We start from the raw sequence: 21,518 nt of genomic DNA on the forward strand, positions 1-21,518 counted from the left end.
TAGATGCAGCCATGTATTCCACTTGGATGTGTGCAGTCCTGCACTCTGGAGCCAGAGTATTTTCCCAAGTAGAACCTGTAGGCGGCAGTGCTCACCCCTTGTGGCCATAGCTTCTCCCCTTGCTATACGAGTCAGCACTGCCCTATTCCCCACTTGGTTCCGTCTTACCACCTGTTGCTGGAGGCAGAGTTCTGTGTAGTTTTCCTATCACAAACCTTTTATTTTTACTGACATTTCTAGTAGTGTATAGTTAATTAGTACCCTTAGTACTTAGTGTTAGTTAGCGGTAGTGTAAGTATTTCCCTGGTGATGCCCTCACCGGGATTTAAACATTGTCCACTGTGTGGGGGAGCGATCCCCACATGCAGTGCTTGCTGTGCCTAGGCAAAGTCACATCAGGGAACGGTGTTCTATTTGCAGATAGTTCACCAAACGCACTAACGTGGCAAGGGATCTTCGTCTGAAGCAACGCCTGCTCAAGCAGGCCAGGAGGCCTGCTTTGGCACCGAGGCCCTCGTCAGATCAGAAGTTACCCTCTGGTTCTGAGAGTGCTGCCACATCACATCCTGAAACTGGCGCCTCTCTGAAGAGATGGAGGAGTTGTTTTCCCGTCAAGTGTGCCGAGGAAAAGATAGCATAAGACTGACCGAGCCTGCTCCAGGTCCCAGTGGGACTCATCTCCCTCTTCCAGAAGGAGTGTGTATTGGCACAGGGTGAATGCTGGTGTGTGGGATGAAGCAAGGCCATCAACCACTTCCCAGTACCATGCAAGGAGGTCAGAGACCCATACCATTGACTCTGGGGCCCTGGGGCATCCATTGAGTCCGACACCAATGAGGGCGATGCCAGCACAGACTCTTCCCATGCTAGGAGCGTATCAGGACCTCTTCTGCCTTTCTGTCCTGAGCTCACCCTTGGTCCAGGACTTAGCTAATGCTGCATCTTTTATAGCCCTGTAGGCTGAGCGGCCCACTGAACCTGGGAGTCTGTTGGCACTATACCCTGAGGTTTCCCTTTTATGGTCAGAAGAATTGGGATTAGTACCAGACTCTGTGCAATGGACCTCTCCAGCCCTGTGAATTGTGACTGGCACTCACTGCCCTCCATTTCAGCACCGTCAGTTACTTTGGAATTGCAGCCGACTTCAGGGTCGACACCGCTTCCATCCCCAGAAACAACCTGTACTGTTTCAACCGTCGGCGCCAGCTTCCTCGTCATTCTAGGCTATGGGTGAGTTGGACCGGTTGCTCAGACCCTCAGGGCTGGTTCCTCCTTTATCCCCTGAAGTCTGGGACTTTTTGGAATCTGAGTCAGGATTTTCATCCTCTGACTGTCCCACCATCCGTCCCACATCGGTGGCCATTCATGGAGCTCTCTGGGTACCAAGATTGGCATTTGTTTTGCAGTTCGGACGGGCGCCTCTGGCCCAGTGCCTCCTGTCACCAGTGCCCTATCCATACCTGTGGGTTTCCATGGTCGGTCACATAGGTCCCACCCCTCATCTCGCCGACAAGGTCTGTGATGGGGACTGTCCATTCTCCACAGGCCCAGGTACCAGTGAGCCTTCCCCTTGTGGAGCCTCCAGAGTCATTCCACCCAGGCCCGTCAGTTCTGGAGCAGGATCCAGCTCTGGCACAGTTAACCACTCCATCTTTGTCCCTGGACAGTTCCACAGTGCCTGTCCTTTTCTCCCCTTCGGTACTAGAGGATTTCAAGGTGTACCAGGACCTTTTGTGGCATGTAGCCGCTTCCCTAGATATCCATGTGGAGTTCCTGCAGGAGAACACCCACAAGTTAGTGGATATCCCACAGTCATCTGCCCCTCGGAGAGTTGCCTTCCCCATTAACAATGGGCTACTTGGGCCTGCTAAGGTCTTCTGGAGCACAATGGCTTCAATACACTTACAGGGTAAGATTCAATCTCGACCTTTGCAGCCTCAACCAATATATCAGATACATGAGGTTCCAAATGATCACTCTTGTCAGCTATCCTCCCGTGTTGTTTCAAAATGAATGGCTTGCTACTCTTCACCCACTGGGCAGATTGGTCTGTTGTCTTCACCTGGTCCTGGATTCCTTGCAGTGGTGGACGTCTCCAGAGAACGTTTGCCAGGGCGTTCCCTTCATCCAGCCTTTGCCAACCAGGTCTTTGGTCTCCGATGCCTTCCTGATGGGTTTGGGAGTACATCTAGGGTTGCTGAAAGTTCGAGGTCTATGGTCAGAGCAGGAGTCCGCATTGTATATCAACATGCTGGAGCTTCGAGCCATCTATGATGCATGTCACACTTTTCTGGACCATATCAGATGCTCAGTGGTACACATATTTACCGACAATACCACCACAATGTATTATGTGACTAAGCAAAGAGGAACACACTTCAGGATGCTTTGCCAAGAGGCAATCAGGTTGTGGCAGTTCTGCGTTGAGGAAAGCATTACTCAGATAGCTGACTATGCGCCTGGAGTCCAAAATCATCTCGCAAACCATCTCTGCAGGAATTTTTCCCTGTGTCACAAGTGGTCTCTGAAGACAAACATCCTCCAGGTCACCTTTGCAACTTGAGGCATTCTGACGATCTCCCTATTTGCTACGAGAGACAACAGGAAATGTCACCTGTTCTGCTCTCGAGGGAGCCTCAATCTGGGCTCCCTGTCTGACACTTTCCTTCTCAGCTAGCAGTTGGCTGTCCTATATGCTTTTCCCCAGATCATCCCACAGGTCAGCCTCAATCTGAAAGTGGATTGAGCCAAGCTCATTCTCACTGTCCCAGCCCATCTGAGACAGTGCTGGTTTTCCAACCTTCTCGCGCTGTCAGTTCAGCCTCCCATACCCCTTCCTCTCCATCCTGACCAACTCTCTTAGAATCGTGGTCACGCATTGGATCCCATGCTCAGTTCCCTGCATCTCACGGACTGGTTGCTTTGCGGCTAAATGAGGAGGAATAGCAGAGTTTGGTGGCTGTATAACAGATCCTATTCAACAGCAGAAAGCCGTCTACCAGAATAGCCTATGCGATGAAATGAAAACGGTTTTTGATGTGGTCATGGGCCTGCAGAATAAAACCAATGCTGGCCTCTATCCAGGATATCTTGGTGAACTTGCTGCACCTTCAGTCGTTGGACTTATGCTGACTTCATTGGAAGTGGATTTGGCAGAGATATCGGCATTTCATCCCTGGCCCCTTCAGAGAAGATCAATCTTCTCCAATGCCGTGGTAGCAAGATTCTTAAAATGGCTTCTTTGCCTCCATCCTCCAGTCCAAGAGCTGGTTCCTCTGTGGGACCTTAATACACTCCTAGTGGCTTTAGTGGGACCTCCACTTGAACCCCTCACATCTTGTCCCTTTCCACTTTTGTGTCATGAAACTATGTTCCTAGCAAAAGGCGGGGGGGGAGCGCAGAGGCCCCTGCCTTCCCAAGGCCCCACCCTTGCCCAGGGGGAGGGGGGTAAAAGCAGCCCCCTGCCTGCATCCCTGCCTCCTCCATCAAGGGGAGGTGCAGGGACCCAGGCTCCCCACAGCTGCCTGTGTGGCTCTGGCCAGGGTGCAGGGCCTCGCAGCCACAACCCATCCATGATGAGAGCTACACGGGCAGCTGTGGGGAGCTGCAGCAGATCCTCCATCTGTCCATGGTGTCAGGGGCCTGTTGAGAGTAGACCCCCAACCATGTCCCCGTCCAGGGCAGATGGAGGGTCTGCGGCTCCCCACATCTGCCTGTGCGGCTCTTACCATGGCCGGGTGGCAGCTCCAAGGTCCCCTCCTTCCCCCTTCTGTCCCCCCACGACGGCAGGAGCCGGTTCGGGGAGAGCTGCGCGAGCAGCTGCGGTAAGCTGGTGCAGAATCGTGAACCTTCCATGTCCACCTGCCCTGGGCCGGGTGGAGAGCCGTGGTCGGGGGTGGCAATGACACAGGATGGGGCTGCTCTCAGTTCCCCCACATCGTGGGGCAATTGGGGCCTCGGGGGGAAGGGCACCCTGGTGGAAAGTGGATGGGCCAGACCTGTCTACTTTCAAAAAGTGGGAGGCCTGTGGCCCTGCTGGGTCCCTCCTCTGCCCCCCCTTCCCCTGTTCCGGAGCCACTGGTTCCGAGTAGCAATAACATCCACAAGGAGAGTCTGTGAGATATTGGCTCTGATGGCAGAGCCCCCTTATATACAGTTCTCTAAGGACAAAGTAACTTTACTACCGCGCCCAAAATTTTTGTCTAAAGTAGTTTCTCAGTTTCATTTAAACCATGCAGTATATTTACCTGTGTTCTTTCCTAAGCCACATTCATTTCCGGAGAAGCAGACATCAAGTGACATCTAGCCAGCTGTCTGGACAGGACTAAACTGTTTTTTGCTTCACCTCATTTGTGTCATATGCAGATAGTTTTCAGGGTCAAGCAGTCTTTTATCATAGAATATCAGGGTTGGAAGGGACCTCAGGAGGCCATCTAGTCCAACCCCCTGCTCAAAGCAGGACCAATCACCAACTAAATCATCCCAGAAAGGGCTTTGTCAAGCCTGACCTTGAAATCCTCTAAGGAAGGAGATTCCACCACCTCCCTAGGTAACCCATTCTAGTGCTTCACCACCCTCCTAGTGAAAAAGTTTTTCCTAACATCCAACCTAAACCTCCCCCACTTCAACTTGAGACCATTACTCCTTGTTCTGTCATTTGGTACCACTGAGAACAGTCTAGATCCATCCTCTTTGGAACCCCCTTCGGGTAGTTGAAAGCAGCTATCAAAACCCCCCTCATTCTTCTCTTCTGCAGACTAAACAATCCCAGTTCCCTCAGCCTCTCCTCATAAGTCATGTGCTCCAGCCCCCTAATCATTTTTGTTGCCCCCCGCTGGATGCTTTCTGATTTTTCTACATCCTTCTTGTAGCGTGGGGCCCAAAACTGGACATGGTACTCCAGATGAGGCCTCACCAATGTCGAATGATCATGTCCCTCAATCTGCTGGCAATGCCCCTACTTATACGGCCCAAAATGCTGTTAGCCTTCTTGGCAACAAGGGCACACTGTTGACTCATATCCAGCTTCTCGTCCAATGTAACCTCTAGGTCCTTTTCTGCAGAACTGCTGCCTAGCCATTCGGTCCCTAGTCTGTAGCAGTGCATGGGATTGTTACATCCTAAGTGCAGGACTCTGCACTTGTCCTTTTTGAACCTCATCAGATTTCTTTTGGCCCAATCCTCTAATTTGTCTAGGTCCCACTGTATCCTAGCCCTACCCTCCAGTGTATCTACCACTCCTCCCAGTTTAGTGTCATCTGAAGAAAACCGGCCCCAGGACCGACCCTTGGAGCTCCCCGCTTGATACCAGCTGCCAACTAGACATGGAGCCATTGATCACTACCCGTTGGGCCCGACGATCTAGCCAGCTTTCTATCCACCTTATATTCCATTCATCCAGCTGATACTTCTTTAACTTGCTGGCAAGGATATTGTGGGAGACCGTATGAAAAGCTTTGCTAAAGTCAAGGAATAACACATCTGCTGCTTTCCCCTCATCCACAGAGCCAGTTATCTCGTCATAGAAGGCAATTAAGTTAGTCAGGCATGACTTGCCCTTGGTGAATCCATGCTAACCGTTCCTGATCACTTTCCTCTCCTCTAAGTGCTTCAGAATTGATTCCTTGAGGACCTGCTGCATGATTTTTCAGGGACTGAGGTGAGGCTGACTGGCCTGTAGTTCCTCTTCACAGACTCTCTCTAAATGGATAGCATCCTGTATCAGGACTGCATATGAGATAACTTCGGCGACACCTCCTCAGCAGCGCGATCTCATTCTACAAGAGTGCAAGCAATATCTATATCTTTCCTCAATGATGTCTCAATATTGGACATTTGCAGGGCTGCTACATGGTTGTCCACACATACGTTTCCTAACGATTATGCCATTATCACATCATCCAGAGTGGATGCAAGTTTTGGTAGGGTGGTCCTGCAATTCTTGTATAGGCAGACTCTGAGCCCCTCCTCCTGGGGTGGGTACTGATTGTGAGTCACCTAAGCGGAATACACAGCTGCATCTACTTGAAGAAGAAGAAATGACTGTGGTTATTTGATATGTGGTTTCTTTGAAAAACTGTGGTTCTTTGAGATGTGATGCCAAAGTGTTTTCCACGGCCCACACCCTCCTTCCCCTCTGCGTCAGAGTCTGGTCTCTGGGTGTTTGGTGCTAAGGAACTGAAGGGGGAGGAGCTACGCCATGAGGTGCAAGCGCCACCCTCTGTGTGTCCTGTTAGGCAAAATTCTCCAGCTCTGACACGCTGAGGTACACACACCTAAGCGGAATACATGTCTGCATCACATCTCAAATAACCATAGTTTACAGTAAGTGTCCATTTCTTTTACCTGGTGCAGCTAACCAAGGTCGTATAACTTTGGAAGGTTTAGGAATTGATCCATTTTATTGATCACATGTGTTGTGCAGAGGCTTAGCATCTTTCCACTATAACAGCAGTATGTCCACTTGCATTGTATTCTTACAAATTAATCTTTTATTTTTTAAATGGAAGTACACTTCTGCTTATTCTTACTGTTGCCCATATAGCACTCTGCACCTCCCACCCAAACAATTTGATCTTATTTGGCATACAGAGCTTTTTTTTCCTCTGGGTTGGTTGCATATGAGCCAGTTCTTATACTACTGTTTGGCTAGCTTACAGGATTCACGCATGTGATTGTCTACCTCAGATTTGCAGTTCAGTTAGTTCAAGGAGATATTCTGTCTGCCTTCATTCTTTGCACTGAAGCTGAAACCTCTATTTCTGTCCATCGTAAAGTTTAACTAGCTTGATATGACAGGTTTCAGAGTAGCAGTCGTGTTAGTCTGTATCCACAAAAGGAAAAGGAGGACTTGTGGCACCTTAGAGACTAACAATGAAGTGGATTGGATGAAGTGAGCTGTAGCTCACAAAAGCTTATGCTCAAATAAATTTGTTAGTCTCTAAGGTGCCACAAGTCCTCCTTTTCTTTTAGCTTGATAATGAAACAGATAAGTTTAGTGTATTGTACTGCTGTACTAGTTTTATATAAAGTCAAATGGGAAATAGAAATGGCAGTTTTTAAAATTAGGTTTCTTGTATAATCCCTCTTTTTGTCTGCCTTTATTACCCACTTTTTAACATCTCTTTTTGGCAAGAGCCATTAAAATGAGCCAAGAGTAACATACAACGGTCAGGAAGCTATTTTTAAAGTCAGGATGTACTCTGAATATTTCAAGGGCTTTCATGTACCCAAGGAGTGAGTTTTATTGTGAGATGACTAAAATGGGTACTTCTGGTCAATTTCATACCCAGTGTAACTCCATTAAAGTAAATGGAGTTAAGACTAAATGTGGCCCTTTAATTGTAATTAAAATACCATTATTCTTTTCCCACTTTACAATAAAAAAATTCGTTTTTAGAGTTCCTTTTTAGGAAGCAGGAGTGTTTAGTACACCTGAGTAACCAAAATTACCATTTCAGCACTATAAAAGGAAAATTATATTTTAAAAGGATGCCAAATTGGAAGAAAACACACTTTAACAGGATCTTGATAATGAAAGAATTCCTTCTAAAGTCAAAAGGCACCGAAGGTATTTTATCTGTAGAATTCTTGAACACATCTATATTGGAAAAATTTCTGTCAGACTCCCATTACATTTTGATGATGCGGCTACTGAAGTTGGCTCCAGGTACCTTTTTTTTTTTTTTTTTAAGAGGTCATGCAGTCCTGCTGCTTTTCCCTCCCCTGGAGTCATACCCAACCCTGCCATCAATCTGCACACACAGCTCGCATTGCAGGATGACGGCAATCTCAGGATATACATGTTGTCATGCTCGGTTTGTGACATCAAAATTGAAAATGATTGAAAATCTGGAAATGATGGTTACAAATTGAATATGACTTCATGTGAGAAATAAACAGCAGGAACTCATGAATTGTAAACACAAAGGCTGTTTTTCAGTCATCTGTCCATCCCCAGCTAAAAGTTTAGGAAGAGAAGTCAGAAAATGAGAAGGGGGGTATGTTTCTGCCTGTCATACGCTCCTTGAGTGGTATGTAAATTGTCCATTGAAGCAAATGGGTAATACTCAAGGCAGAAGAGGGCCAGTGGTGAGCAGAACTGTACCTATTATAACAAGTTTTCCACAAGGCATCAGTGATTCTTAGTTGTTCTGTTTCTGTTTATTCCACACCTGAATTCATTCCTCTGTGCGTGGTTTTGTACTCATCTCCACAGAAATAATTGTTGTTAACAAAGGATTATGGCTATAGGTGGAGAATAAATAGCAGGAGCAAATGATTCATTAAAAATAAAGTCTGTCTTCATCCAAAGGTCCTTACGGGTAGAACATAAAAGAAGTGGTATAATATAAAAGGAGTAGAACTCACTTTAAATACAATGGCCACTATTTTCAAAAATTGGTGGCTCAAGTTTAGGCTTCTCTGTCCTTATTTAGATACTTCATTAAATGGCCTGATTTTCAGAAGGGCTGAGCACACAGCCACTCCCACAGATGAGCAATTTACTTGCATTAAAAGAACTTTCTATATTAGATAAAGTGAAATTACAACACTAATGCTGTTTAAGGACCCAATCCTGCATCGTGATAGTCCTTATAGTGGAGGGCACTCAGAATCTCAAGGCTTTGATGCCAGCAACTAGAAAACATTCCAAGAAATGTGTCATAATTGGAAGTATTACAGCTTTAATGGAAAATAGTGTCTTCAGTTTGGTCAGAACTACCAGAAATGTTCTGTGTGCAAACATATACAATAATGGGGAGGCATAAAAATACTGGCCAAAGGAGAATTCTCATAGCTCAGTTCAGCCACATGGCTGATTTAGTGAAACTATTCTGTGATTCAGTGCACCAGCCTGGAAAGAAAGGTGATCTATTTCACATGGAAGTTTTGCCTGAATGAAAAATCCAGATGTTTGATATTGGCTCAGATGTACAAACTTTGTGGAACAACTTCAGGTCTGTTTAGTGCTATACCTGTGCAATAACCTGTAACCAGTGAGTATGTTTGCAATCCCTTTTGGAGCAACATGTGAATAATCAAACTGATATGCTTCATTGATGTGACACTGCATGCAAACACAGGAAGCCCATTTTAAAACACCCCAGTCAGTTTTCCTCTTTGGTAGATATACGGGGGGTGGCGGTGTTTTGTTTTGTTTTGTTTATTTCATTTATTTTGCTTTATAGTACTCGCGAGAGCTTGGCTTCCAACACTTCAAGTATTGTTGAGAGTAACAGACGTCAGAACCCAGCTCTGAGTCCTGCACATGGTGGCGCAGGTCCAATGTTCAACTTCCGAGCAATTGCAGACCCTCCAACAAGTGAAGCTGAAAAACTGCAGAAACCTGCTAACTGCCTACAAGCTTCTGTTACTAGTGTTTGATAGTCCTTCTGCCTCGGCTCTTCTGTCTCATCCTATACAGCAAAGTTTACGACACTGGGACTGATGTTTACATCTTTGGAAAAAACGAGCATCTCATCCACAGTTTTGGTGTTTACTTAAACTGTGCTGCTATGTAGGGACAACAAAGAAATCTTGTATTTCAAGGTATTGCTTTCCACACCTGCAGCTCTGTAGCAACAGAATAGCAGTAGGAATAATATGTACACCTTTGCTTCACTTAATTGTAACTGAGCACATATATGAAAGTCTAGACACTGTAAGTGTAATCTGCATTTTCAATGTCCATGCAGTTGCCAACTCCATTTAAAAATGCCACAGATGCGTGATGCCCCCTGTGAGTGGTTAAACTCGGACAGAGTTGATCATTTTATTTCAAAAATTGAGCCACCACTAAAAATAAACAGGTAGGTCACCTTGAGGGAAAACAAAGCCAAACATGACTAGTAAAGACCTCAGCTCTATCTGTGAATTATTTATACATCAGTCATTTTCACTGTGAGTTTTCATGACACGATTTTGCAGGAATCTATAAAAGCAAGTCAAAAGAGGGCATGTTTTAAGTATGTGGGGTGGGTAAGGGAGAATTGCTGTATTTTATTTTTTTGTTTCAAAAGTATATGAGATGCTTGTCTAAAACTTACTATGTTAACCTTCCATAATTGCAAACAGAGTTGAAGGCCTTTGAATCCAGGTGAAAGGAGGGGAAGTCTAACTATGATTGAGGCAAAGCAAATAGTGACAGAAAAGGCGTAACAGGTTTTTTTTAGTATAAATCAAATGTTTAAGGAAGGTGATCTCATTGGTGTGGCACGTCTGATATTCCAACGTGCTGTTAATATAAAAATCAGAATAACAAATTTATTTGAACAAAAGAGAAGTTCTTTGTGATACAAATGACAAGCATGGCCTGAAGAGCTGATTTCTTTCTAATGGAAGGACATAATTCTATTTTATATAGCTTTTAAGTAGAGTGCCTAAATTAGGCTGTTGAAAATAGCGTGCATTGCAGTGGTTATCAAAGGAGAAATTTAGAGAATTATAAACTTCAGGCCTTTTAGTCAATGGGCGTTATTTACAATTCAGCATTTTATGGACATGTATAGCTTTTAAAATTATATATGATTTGAAATTAAATGTGTTCATATGGTTGATCGAGAAATCCTAATTCTGCAGGCGTGGTGTATCTTATTTGTACTCCCTTAAATTGTTATTCCAAAGTAATTTATGCTAACTTGATTACTCCAGAGTAACTCTTACAGATAGGCAAACTCCACAAGTAATTTTTAGGTATAAAGGGCCAAGTTCTGCTCTGTTACACATGCAAACATTTACTGCAGCAAACTGTCTCCAAAAGTGTCCACATTTGCTATTTTATCAGAACTGGAAGAAAAACGAAAACGTTAAGAAGGATGTTCAGCAATGTAAATACTTACATTGCCTTTTATTGGTACCCAAGATATTACACCCAACAGCACATATTAAAAACCAACATTTTCTTCAGTTTCTGGTGACATGTATGACTTGTATAAACCATTTGAGCTTCACTCATGTTCTGTATTGTCATCAGAATTCTTTAGTAAAGATATAGCTGTATATTACACAGTTGGATATAGCTTACATATTTATGAAATGGCTTTATAACTCTGGACACAATTGGTTTCTGATTCTGTCAGGTATATCATACAGAACCTATGTCTATATTCTAACTGTTTTCCTTATTTCTATGCCTACATTCCATTTCATAAGAGCAATAAGACCTTTCAGTGCACATAAGGTAAATCATTGTGCTTCTTGGTTGGTTAAAGTCACTTGGCCCTTAGCCTCCTGCCTTATCATGCCTTCCAAGCCATGTCGTGACCCAGTAATACTTTGCCTGTCCCATCTTATTGCTTAAATATGTAACTTCAGGATTGCTTATTACATGCAGACTTGAGTCTTTTTTGTGAGGCATCGTTATATATGATACAGTGGCTGACTGTGATTTTTGTTTCTGAGATATGCTCTGATGTTAGTAGTATGTATCAATTCAGTAAATAAAAATGTTTGAACAATATCTTAACTTATAGCTGATTATCTGAAAGTACAAATTGCAGTATTAAAATGTGAACAGAAAAGACAAACTTTACCTTTTTGGGGAAAACATTTTCTTTGTTATAAACTTACTAAAATTTATACAGGTAGTTGACTGTACAGAAGACATCTTTCCAGAGAAATATCATAGTATCTACTTAAAAACTGTATAGTTTCTGATTTCTGAAAGTTCCCATAGTCCAGCAGACAAAATAAAATGTCATATTAATGTTAACATGGCATACTACTGGTATTAATGTGACTCTCAGAATATGGAATGTAAGCAGAAGTTTCAAATAGAAATATTCTGATCTTGAATTTTTTTAAAAAAAAATCAACAGGGGAAATATAAAGAAATTCCGTTGTGAGGTTCTGGTAACAAAACCATGGGAGTGGAGCTTGAGTGCTTTGTGTCACCTTACTCCTTCAATGAAATCATAGCCTTGTATTACATGGTTGCTTATCTATCATTCTTCTTACAATTTAAAGGTTTACAGAATTAGATTAGGTTGAATCTCTGTGTTGTGTCAACTTTAAAGGGTCAACACAAATCTGTTGGCATTTTGCACACTTTTAATATGTATTATTATAATACAACATGTTACTTTTATGGTAATTTTTTTTACATATATAACTACCTCCATGAATTTGATGAAATGCAGCAACATGAAAAAAGTGTTTTGTAAAAAGCAAGGTTAAAAAAATTCGGTATCATTAGGTCATGGTGTTCTCTTGTGTATCAGTGCTTGCATACAAAGTCATTATGTTTTCATTGCCATGATTTCCTTTTCCTGTATTAAATTTGGCTTTCAGTTTAATAATTTGAGATTTTGATGAGGCCACATAATTTTGTTAAGAGTGAACGGAAGCCTAATACCTTCCGTTGTCTTGCCGTTATTGCTAAATTTTTTACTTGGTAGAAAGTCAAAACGATAGTTAAAACAACGAGGAGTTCTTGTGGCACCTTAGAGTCTTAGGGCTTGTCTACGTTACCCGCTGGATCGACGGGCAGCTATCGATCCAGCAGGGGTTGATTTATCGCATCTAGTCTAGTTGCAATAAATCAACCGCCAAGTGCTCCCCCGTTGATTCCGGTACTCCACCGGAGTGAGAGGTGCAGGCGGAGTCGATGGGGGAGCGTCAGCCATCGACTTACCACAGTGAAGACACCGCGGTAAGTAGACCTAAGTACGTCTACTTCAGCTATGTTGCTCATGTAGCTGAAGTTGCGTAACTTAAATCGATTCCCCCTCCGTCCCCAGTGTAGACCAGGCCTTGGTCTCTAAGGTGTCACAAAGGACTCCTCATTGTTTTTGCTGATACAGACTAACACGGCTACCCTTCTGAAAATGATAGTTGTAATTTAGCAGATTATTAACACCTACAGTATATGAAATATGATTGGCAGTTTGGAGTTTTACAGAAGACATACCAGGTTTTTTTTTGCCAACCTTCAAACACTTTGGGCCCTATTCTGCCTTCAGTTATGCCAACATATCAAATCAGAACTTCTCTTAAATGGCAGGACCTGTGTGCTATCCAGCTCTCATTTAAAGAATGCACACTTCATTTTCTAATCCCATGTATCTCAGATGCTTGCTTCCATTGAAATTAGTGATGAAACTTTAATTGATTTTATTGAGATTAGTATCAGGGTCCCTAAGTAAGGTGTATACAGAGGTGCCCATCCTGCAAAGAACCTGGGCAGACTTCCAATAAAAAGGGGGTTAGCTGTAGAGTAATAGCCAATTACAAGTTGCCTTTTTTAAAACTAGAAAATTTCAAAAACCAAGGAAAATAAGTGTAAGCTTCACCTTAGCAGCTCTAATTTATGTACAAACCCTGAATTTATTCAAGCATACAGAATCCCAATACTCGGATGTAAATTAATATCACTAGATGAGCCAATTTTCCTGTGTACATATTTTAATTTTTTTTAAAAAATGAGAATAGTATCCATTTGACTCAGCAGAGCAATGTAAACACCCACATGGTAGAAAGCAATCCTCACCCCCGTTCAAACAGTAAAATCTATTTGAAAACAACGTTTTTGATGAAAACCTCGATCTTATTGCTGGTGATGGTAGTTTATTTTTCGAAAAAGTCGGATCATAAACAGTATTTGGAGCCCATAATAAACTATAATAATATTTTGCACTTCTATTTCATGCCTTTTACCTGCGGATCTCAAAGCTGTTTGCAAACCATTAATTAAGCCTCACAAGCTTGTGAGGTAGGCAAATTTTGTTATCCCTATTTAACTCACTGACATATTGAAACATAGAAAGGTTAAGTGACATGTCCAAGATCACACAGAGTCAACAATGTGATTATCAAACAGTTTCTTTATTTCATTTGAGTCATGACAGTAGGTTTAATGTTTTAATATTTAACCAAAGTGCTTAATGTTTATACTATAAAGATATTCTTCGGAGGTGTTACAGTTATTAAAGTAGGAGAGAAACTATAGTCCTGCACTGGACTTTGATATTGGAAGTGCCAAAAATGTTCACATTTCAGCAATAGGGCTGCTGCCAATAGTGGTTTCAGAAAAGTCAATTTTAACAAAAACTTGTTTTTCAAATACATTTTACAGGGCTTTCCCCAAGGTGATACTTCAAATTGCTATACTGAGTAAGAATCTTCTTTTAATCTAGTGGCACACCATAGTTGACAATCCTCTCTGCTCCTCTGAAGAAGACAGTATAGTATTAAAGAGAAATGCTGCAATTTTTTACTTAATTCCTTTAAATGTTACCCATAATAACGCACATAATTTAATTAGTCTGTAGTTTATTAAGGCATCAGGATTTCCTGTTTATATACAACATGCCCAGCTGGAATTATTGAAGTGCCACTCGTGTGAAAGGAGAATGGGATTATCACTTTTTTTTTTTTGGTAGCAGCATTTCAAATTTTTACTTCAGTTACACAGGCGTATATCTGGAATAACTTTACTGATTTACACTGAGGTAACTAAGCTCAAACTCCATCCTTAACTCATTGAAGCTTTGTTCTGAGCTGAGGGTTTTTGTTTCCCTTCCCTGGGAAGAATATGTAGAAGAGGCAGAAGGCCACTCACACTTGGATTTGAAAATAGGACTTTGGTCGAATAAACAGGTATTTCTCCCATGACTGTATATGAAATCTGTAGAGAAATGCACAGTCAGCAAACCTCCTGCCCCCTCCCCCCACCCCTCCCGGCCTGGATGCTAATGCACAACCATCTGTTTTGCACAATGGAAGGGCAAATCTCTGTTCAGTATAATGCACTCATCAAGCTGTACAGTGGATAAGAGTCACCCAAAGGATGCCCATGTGAAAGTATGAAAGGTCTGAACAGGGCTCTTAGAGTAATTGGCACAGATGTTACTTTTATACATAGAGGAGACTTACGTTTAAAGGGATCATAATTCTGCAGGTAACTTTCTGTGAGTGACTGAATGTGACCGTCGCTTTAGGTTTAAATGAGTTAATAAATGCAAGTGGGACTTACTGTATATTAGAAGGGAGTTTTGCAGCCAAGACTGCCTTGTATAAATGTGTTTGCACTGAAAATAAATTTTAAAAATTACTTGGTCTCTGGTTGCTGTAAAGGTCATCCAAGATGGATGTTCTGTTTATATTGTATGATATTTCATATGAAATAATTACAGTTCATAAAATGTCTTCCCTAATGTTACTGATTTATAACAGCACATTTGTAACATGGTTTTTATTGTGTCAGTGTACCATACTGTAAATGATGATTACTTGTCATGCTTAGTGTAATAATTTAAAGGAGAAAAGGACAGGGATTTTTGTAAGTCTATATATTTGAAAGTCCCTCCATATGGTAATATTGTGTACATGTTGTTTACGTAGTGTTGTGTGAAATATCCATTTTGGATTGTGTTACTTTTTAAGATATTAAATAACATTTGGTTATATGTTTTCAGTGGGTTTTTTTGCACCTTCAAGGGATGTGGAGGGCACATGTATTCTTAAGTTTCATCCCGTGTTTCTCTCCCTCATTTAGTAAAATGTGCATAACAAATTTGCCATCTCAAAAAACAAAGGTAATTGTAGCTTGATATTTTCATGGATACTGAATGAAATCCCGATGATCATTTCTAGTAATAGAGAAGCAAGGGTGAAAACTAAACATAAGTATAGGATTTAAAACTCCCAATTTGAATTGGACATACAAGCTAATGCAACTAGAGTGAACATATTTATAATTGAATTTACAAGAATATAGTTAAGGTGGATCAGACTTCTATGAAATGCAAAATCCTTTAAAGCATTGTAAAGTCAACTGGAGACAAATTTCAATTTTCCTTTTTTTCCCCTTTGCCATCTGTGTGGGCCAGAGAAGGTCATGGTACACAGACAGTGGAGAGGAAGAACCACTAGCAAGGTGATTGTTTTGGTGAAGTGCAGATGACATTGTGCATGGAAACAGACTTGACAAATCATAAACAAGATTTACATATGCCATTTTCCTGCCCTCCCAGGAAAGGCAGGAGGAAGGGTTATGGAGAGATTTTGACCCCAAATGTTTTGGGTTGGCTCTGGAATCTTGTCTTGACTACCAAAACAACCACCATTTGCCTGATGTAATGTTCATATATGCCCCAAGGTCAGGTATAAAGCAATACGTATTAATGTTTTGGATATCAAGTAAGAGTTTCTATTTGAAATGGGTTCTGGCACTCAGTTCCTTGACTTGTCAATTCTCTGTGATGCATACAACTATAAATACTACAAATACTCTTTTCTATAGTGCCAGAAAAACTGCACCCTTTCACCCATCCATCTGTTCCCTATTGCTTTTCATAATCTCATCCCTAAGAATATTTTTAGACTAGGAAAAGTGGTCATATTTCAGCAGGGGTTGGCTGATACATTTTAATTAACCCTCATCTAATGCTGATCCTTTCTCCAAAAAAGGGTATATAGATATGCCCTACATCGAGCCATGTTCTGAGTGGCCTGTAGGCAAAGCAACCTCAGTAATCGCTCCACCAATCAATCAGTCCTACAGTCTAGTAGGTAGCCCCATTACTGTTAAGCAGCAGTAATTTGGCCCAGGTGTGTTGTGGGGTTGTTGGGGGGTTTTTTTGTTTTGTTTTTTCTGAAGTACCTCTCTTCTGGTTTTTCTTCGGTTTGGTTTGGTTTGGTTTCTGTAGTGTTGGAGGACTTCACGGGATAGCTTTTCACCTCTTAGTCTGTGATTTCACCTGCCATTGTCTAGGAGGAAACCTAGATTGTGTTCCCAGGCCCTTTATACACACATCCTAGAACTATATTTGGAAACCCGTGTTTGAACTTGCTTCATACCTGTTCAAGCTGAAGGTTCAGAAATCTGGAGACTTCATGCAAATATCTTCATGTTTTAATTTGCATATGTGAATATGCTTTACTTTACAGATATGGTGGCCAGTGTCCTGATTAGCAGAACTGTAAACCTGACAAGGATGCAGCATGGAATGAGCTTTAGAAGCAAAGGGATTGCTATGCTCTGCCATCTCCCTGGAGTGGCGTTGTGAGAACTCGGTGGCAGCTTGAGGCTCTGCCGCTGGCTGCTGCTCCTGCTGGAGTGGGTGGAGGGATGTGGTTCAGTTGTCTTGCTGGCTGCTGCTTGGCCTGGACTGGAAGGGCCATCTGACAACTTCCTGCAATTTGATGGGGGCTGCTCTGGTTAGCCTGAAGCTGGGTGCCTAGCTCTGGCTGTTCCTTGCTTGGCTGCCCCTGCCTGTTTGGAGCAAGGGGGCAGAGGGTGAGGCAAGTGGAGTGTTGTGGGGATAAAGAGGGTTCTGGCCACTGATCCCTGGTTAATGCCCATCCATGTGGCTATGCACAGATAGCCCAATGTCACTTTAACAATAGCTCCAAGCCTATGGCCATGGGTGGGCTGAGCAACTATGTTCTCTTGCTCTTTAATTGGAGCCCTGGATTCTTAAGCATAGATTTCCTACCTGGGATGGCCCTTAGCATAGAGACATAGCATGGAGTGTCTCCCTAGCTCTCCATATCAGGAGATTACTTCTGCCTAGAAGCTTAAATGTGGACAGCAGCTAAAGAGAGCAGACTCTGGCTGGCATCTCATCAGGAGACTTGGTCTCTGTCTAAACATGGTTTCAGTTAACCTGGTTCAGAATCAATTTATCTGGCCACAGTGGTTTCAACCCAGTAACTTTTTTAAAATGTACAGTGAGCCCTTCCTTCTCTCCACGTTCCCCCCTGTATCTGAGTCTCTTTACCATTTTCAGTTTCTGAGTTTTCCTACAAACTGATTTTTCTATAATGTATCTCTTCCATTTTTCCTCACTCTTCCAAATTATCTTCTGATTCTGCTTCCCTTTAGCATCTTATTTTCCCCATTAGTATTTTCTTTTATTACTTTTCCTTGACTCTAGATGTTCCCTACTTCCCCCTTTAAATTGAATTTTTTCTCCTTTGCCCTCTCTCAAAATCTCATCCTTTTTGTACAAACTTCCTCTTTCTTCAATCCCTTTCTCTTTTTCACTCCTCCTGCTAATTTGAAATAGCTCAGTTGAGGTGAACTGAACCATAGCTTCAGGAAAGGAGCTCCTGCCATTAGGTGTCTTGTGAAATGCTGCTCGGGATTTGAGATTTAAAAAATGTGAAGGTGTCTAAATACCCCCAGCCTTTCATCAGCACTGTCATTTATATCCTCCCCCTCATTTCCCTCACTACCCTCGTATTCCTGCAATACGTTCTTCTGCCAAACTTCTCGGTGTATATTTATAGCTGAGTAACGATGACTAAAATTCCAGTCTCTGAAGAGCTTTGGGATATTTATACCACATCGCCTTCCTCTGTGCAATAGGGCAAGCCACCTGGCAGGAAGGTAAGTGGGTTTTGTTGTTTTGTTTAAGTCTAGTTGTGTTTCAAAAATTGCTACCTGGATGCTGGTCTATTACCAAATTTTCTGAACTATGATATGGGGAGCTCACAATTCAGATCTACTTGCTTGGTACAACTGATAGCATCAAGGTTCAGAAAGTCTTGCAGCAATCTCAATGATCCAGGAGCTTTGGTGGTCAGGACCTTCATGCCAAGGTGAATAAGCTTGGGTTTGTACACACTCCTTTCTACATAACTTCCAAATTATCTGGTGAAATAAAAGAAAAACTGTGCTCTTGGCTTTATGCTGTAGAGTAGTCAGAACTGCTCCTTCTGACAATGGGACCACCCTTTCCTCCATGGAGTCTGCTGGACCTACATACAAGCCTGGCAGTTCATTCTCCTTAGTAATTTCAGGGAACTTCACCTAAGCACTTGTTTTTCTTCAATATAGGCCCTTAATTGTTTAGGATTGTCAGAAAAACTCATTGGTACCGTGCTGAAGACCACAAGCAAAGTTAAATCAAATTGAAGAATTAAGATCAGAAAGAAAGAATGCCCTGGGGGAGGTCATATTGTTTTTTCTGGCTTGGTCTGAGTAGGAGTCACCAGGGATGACCAGTTTCTTAATAATTTTTTTAGGTCACTGTGAGATTCCCCTTTATTTCAAGTGATACATTTTCTTTTGGGACTTGAATATGGTTCTGAAGAGACCGTTTCTTGCCTATATATCCTTTCAATTCTATATTTTTGTTTGCTGATATTTGAAAATTACAACTTTCCTTGGTTATCGCAGTGATAAAGTATGCCTAAGTGCAATACTTACTTTAGTTTCCAAAGCATTTTTTTAAGAATTCCAGAAAGAGTCACATTTATTTCCAGCTACCTTTGGCCTCATATGTTTTTATCCAAAGAAAAATTATGACTTCGTGATGCTAATGATGGCAATCTTACTCTAAAGTGTAGTGTCTCTTGTTTATTGGACAAATCCTGCTTTCATTTACAACCACACAACTTGTCTTCCAGGGAGCTGCACAGATGTAATTGAGAGCAGAGTTTGGCTATATATTAGGGATGTCAATTAATCGCAGTTAACTCATGCGATTAACTCAAAAAAATTAATCGTGATTAAAAAAAGTAATCACGATTAATCACACTTATAACAGAATACCAATTGAAATGTATTAAATATTTTTGATGATTTTCTACATTTTCAATATTGATTTCAATTACAACACAAAATACAAAGTGCACAGTGCTCACTTTATATTATTTTTGTTACAAACATATGCACTGTAAAAATGATAAACAAAAGAAATAGTATTTTTCAATTCACCTCATACAAGTACTGAAGTGCAATCTCTTTATCGTGAAAGTGTAACTTACAGATGCAGAATTTTTTTGGTTACATAACTGCACTCAAAAACAAAACAGTGTAAAACATTAGAGCCTACAAGTCCACTCAGTCCTTATTCTGCCAATCGCTAAGACAAACAAGTTTGTTTACATTGATGGGAGATACTGCTGCCTGCTTCTTATTTATAATGTCACCTAAAAGTGAGAACAGGTGTTTGCATGGAACTTTTGTAGCCAGCATTGCAAGGTATTTACATGCCAGATATGCTAAACATTCGTATGCTGCTTCATGCTTTGGCCACCATTCCAGAGGACATGCTTCCATGCTGATGATGCTCGTTTTTTAAAAAAAAAAAACAAAAAAACCCATCAATTAAATCTGTGACTGTACTCCTTGGGGGGGAGAATTGTATGTCTCCTGCTCTGTTTTACCCCATTCTGCCATATATTTCATGTTATAGCAATCTTGGATGATGACCCAGCTCATGTTGGTTGTTTTAAGAACACTTTCACAGCAGATTTGACAAAATGCACAGAAGGTACCGATGTGAGATTTCTAAAAGTAGCTACAGCACTCAACCCAAGGTTTAAGAATCTGAATTGCCGTCCAAAATCTGAGAGGGTCGAGGTGTAGCACATGCTTTTAGAAGTCTTAAAAGAGCAACACTCTGATGCAGAAATTACAGAACCCAAACCACCAAAAACCTTCTGCTGGTGGCATCTGACTCAGATGAAGAAAATGAACATGCGTCAGTCCACACTGCTTTGGATCGTTCTCAAGAAGAACCCATCATCAGCATAGAAGCATGTCCTCTGGAATGGTGGTTGAAGCATGAAATGACATATGAATCTTAAGTGCATCTGGCACCTAAATATCTTGCAACGCCAGTTATAACAGTGCCATGCGAACGCCTGTTCTCACTTCCAGGTGACATTGTAAACAAAAATCAGGCAGCATTATCTCCTGCACATTGTAACCAACCTTGTTTGTCTTAGTGACTAGCTGACCAAGAAGTGGGACTGAGTGGACTTGTAGGTTCTAAAGTTTTACATTGTTTTACTTTTAAATGAGTTTTTTTGTACATAATTCTACATTTGTAAGTTTCACTTTCATGACAAAGAGTACTTGTATGAAGTGAAATGAAAAATACTTTTTTTTATGGTGCTAATATTTGTAATTAAAAGTGAGCATTGTACACTTTGTATTCTGTGTTGTAATTGAAATTTAATATATTTGAAAATGTAGTAAACATCCAAAAATATTTAAAATAAATGGTATTCTATTGTTATTTAACAGCGTGATTAAGCATGATTGATTTTTTTAATCGCTTGACAACCCTACTAGATACATAAATGCATCACTTTGCCCAACATTGGGGTGAAGATAACCAGGTGAGTGAAACAAGGTAATTGTTTAACAGTGCACAGCAACACAACACAAGTTTATTTAGAAACAAAAGAGAATATCATGTTTGAGTTTTTAACGTTTATATTCACCAAAAGCAAAAGATTAAAGCAGATTCATAATTTTTCATTTTAAAAGTTAACAAAGACTGACGCCAACAATCTCGTCCTGGCAGACGGATGGGCTAGAAGAAATAAGATGCTGCATAAAAACACAATCTGATAAATCTGAAAAATACTTGATAAATATCATTTTCTAATGTTAAGCAGGTATGACATATTAATCTAGTCTTCTGTAGACAGATCCCATTCTGTTCTCCAGTTTAATGCTATCTATACTTCTGTGATGTGTTGAGCCCCATCTACCATAGCCTGGTGGATTTCAGAGGTGATGATTGTAACAAGCAATTTGTTGTAGAATGACTCCT

General features: G+C 41.6%; 1 protein-coding gene across 10 annotated transcripts in view; it reads left to right on the forward strand.

Annotated features, from left to right (window-relative positions):
- The window catches only part of STOX2 (storkhead box 2), a 238,048-nt gene extending 222,641 nt beyond the window's left edge, over positions 1-15,407 (forward strand). For all 10 annotated transcript variants that reach the window (XM_075127851.1, XM_075127850.1, XM_048847905.2 and 7 more), the window contains one exon: positions 9,192-15,407. In XM_075127851.1, coding sequence (XP_074983952.1) covers positions 9,192-9,387 — 196 coding nt within the window. In that variant the 3' untranslated portion in view covers positions 9,388-15,407. The remainder of the gene's footprint in view (positions 1-9,191) is intronic.
- Positions 15,408-21,518: the final 6,111 nt, after the last annotated feature.

This window comes from Caretta caretta, chromosome 4, assembly GCF_965140235.1.
Source record: "Caretta caretta isolate rCarCar2 chromosome 4, rCarCar1.hap1, whole genome shotgun sequence".
Lineage (NCBI taxonomy): Eukaryota > Metazoa > Chordata > Testudines > Cheloniidae > Caretta > Caretta caretta.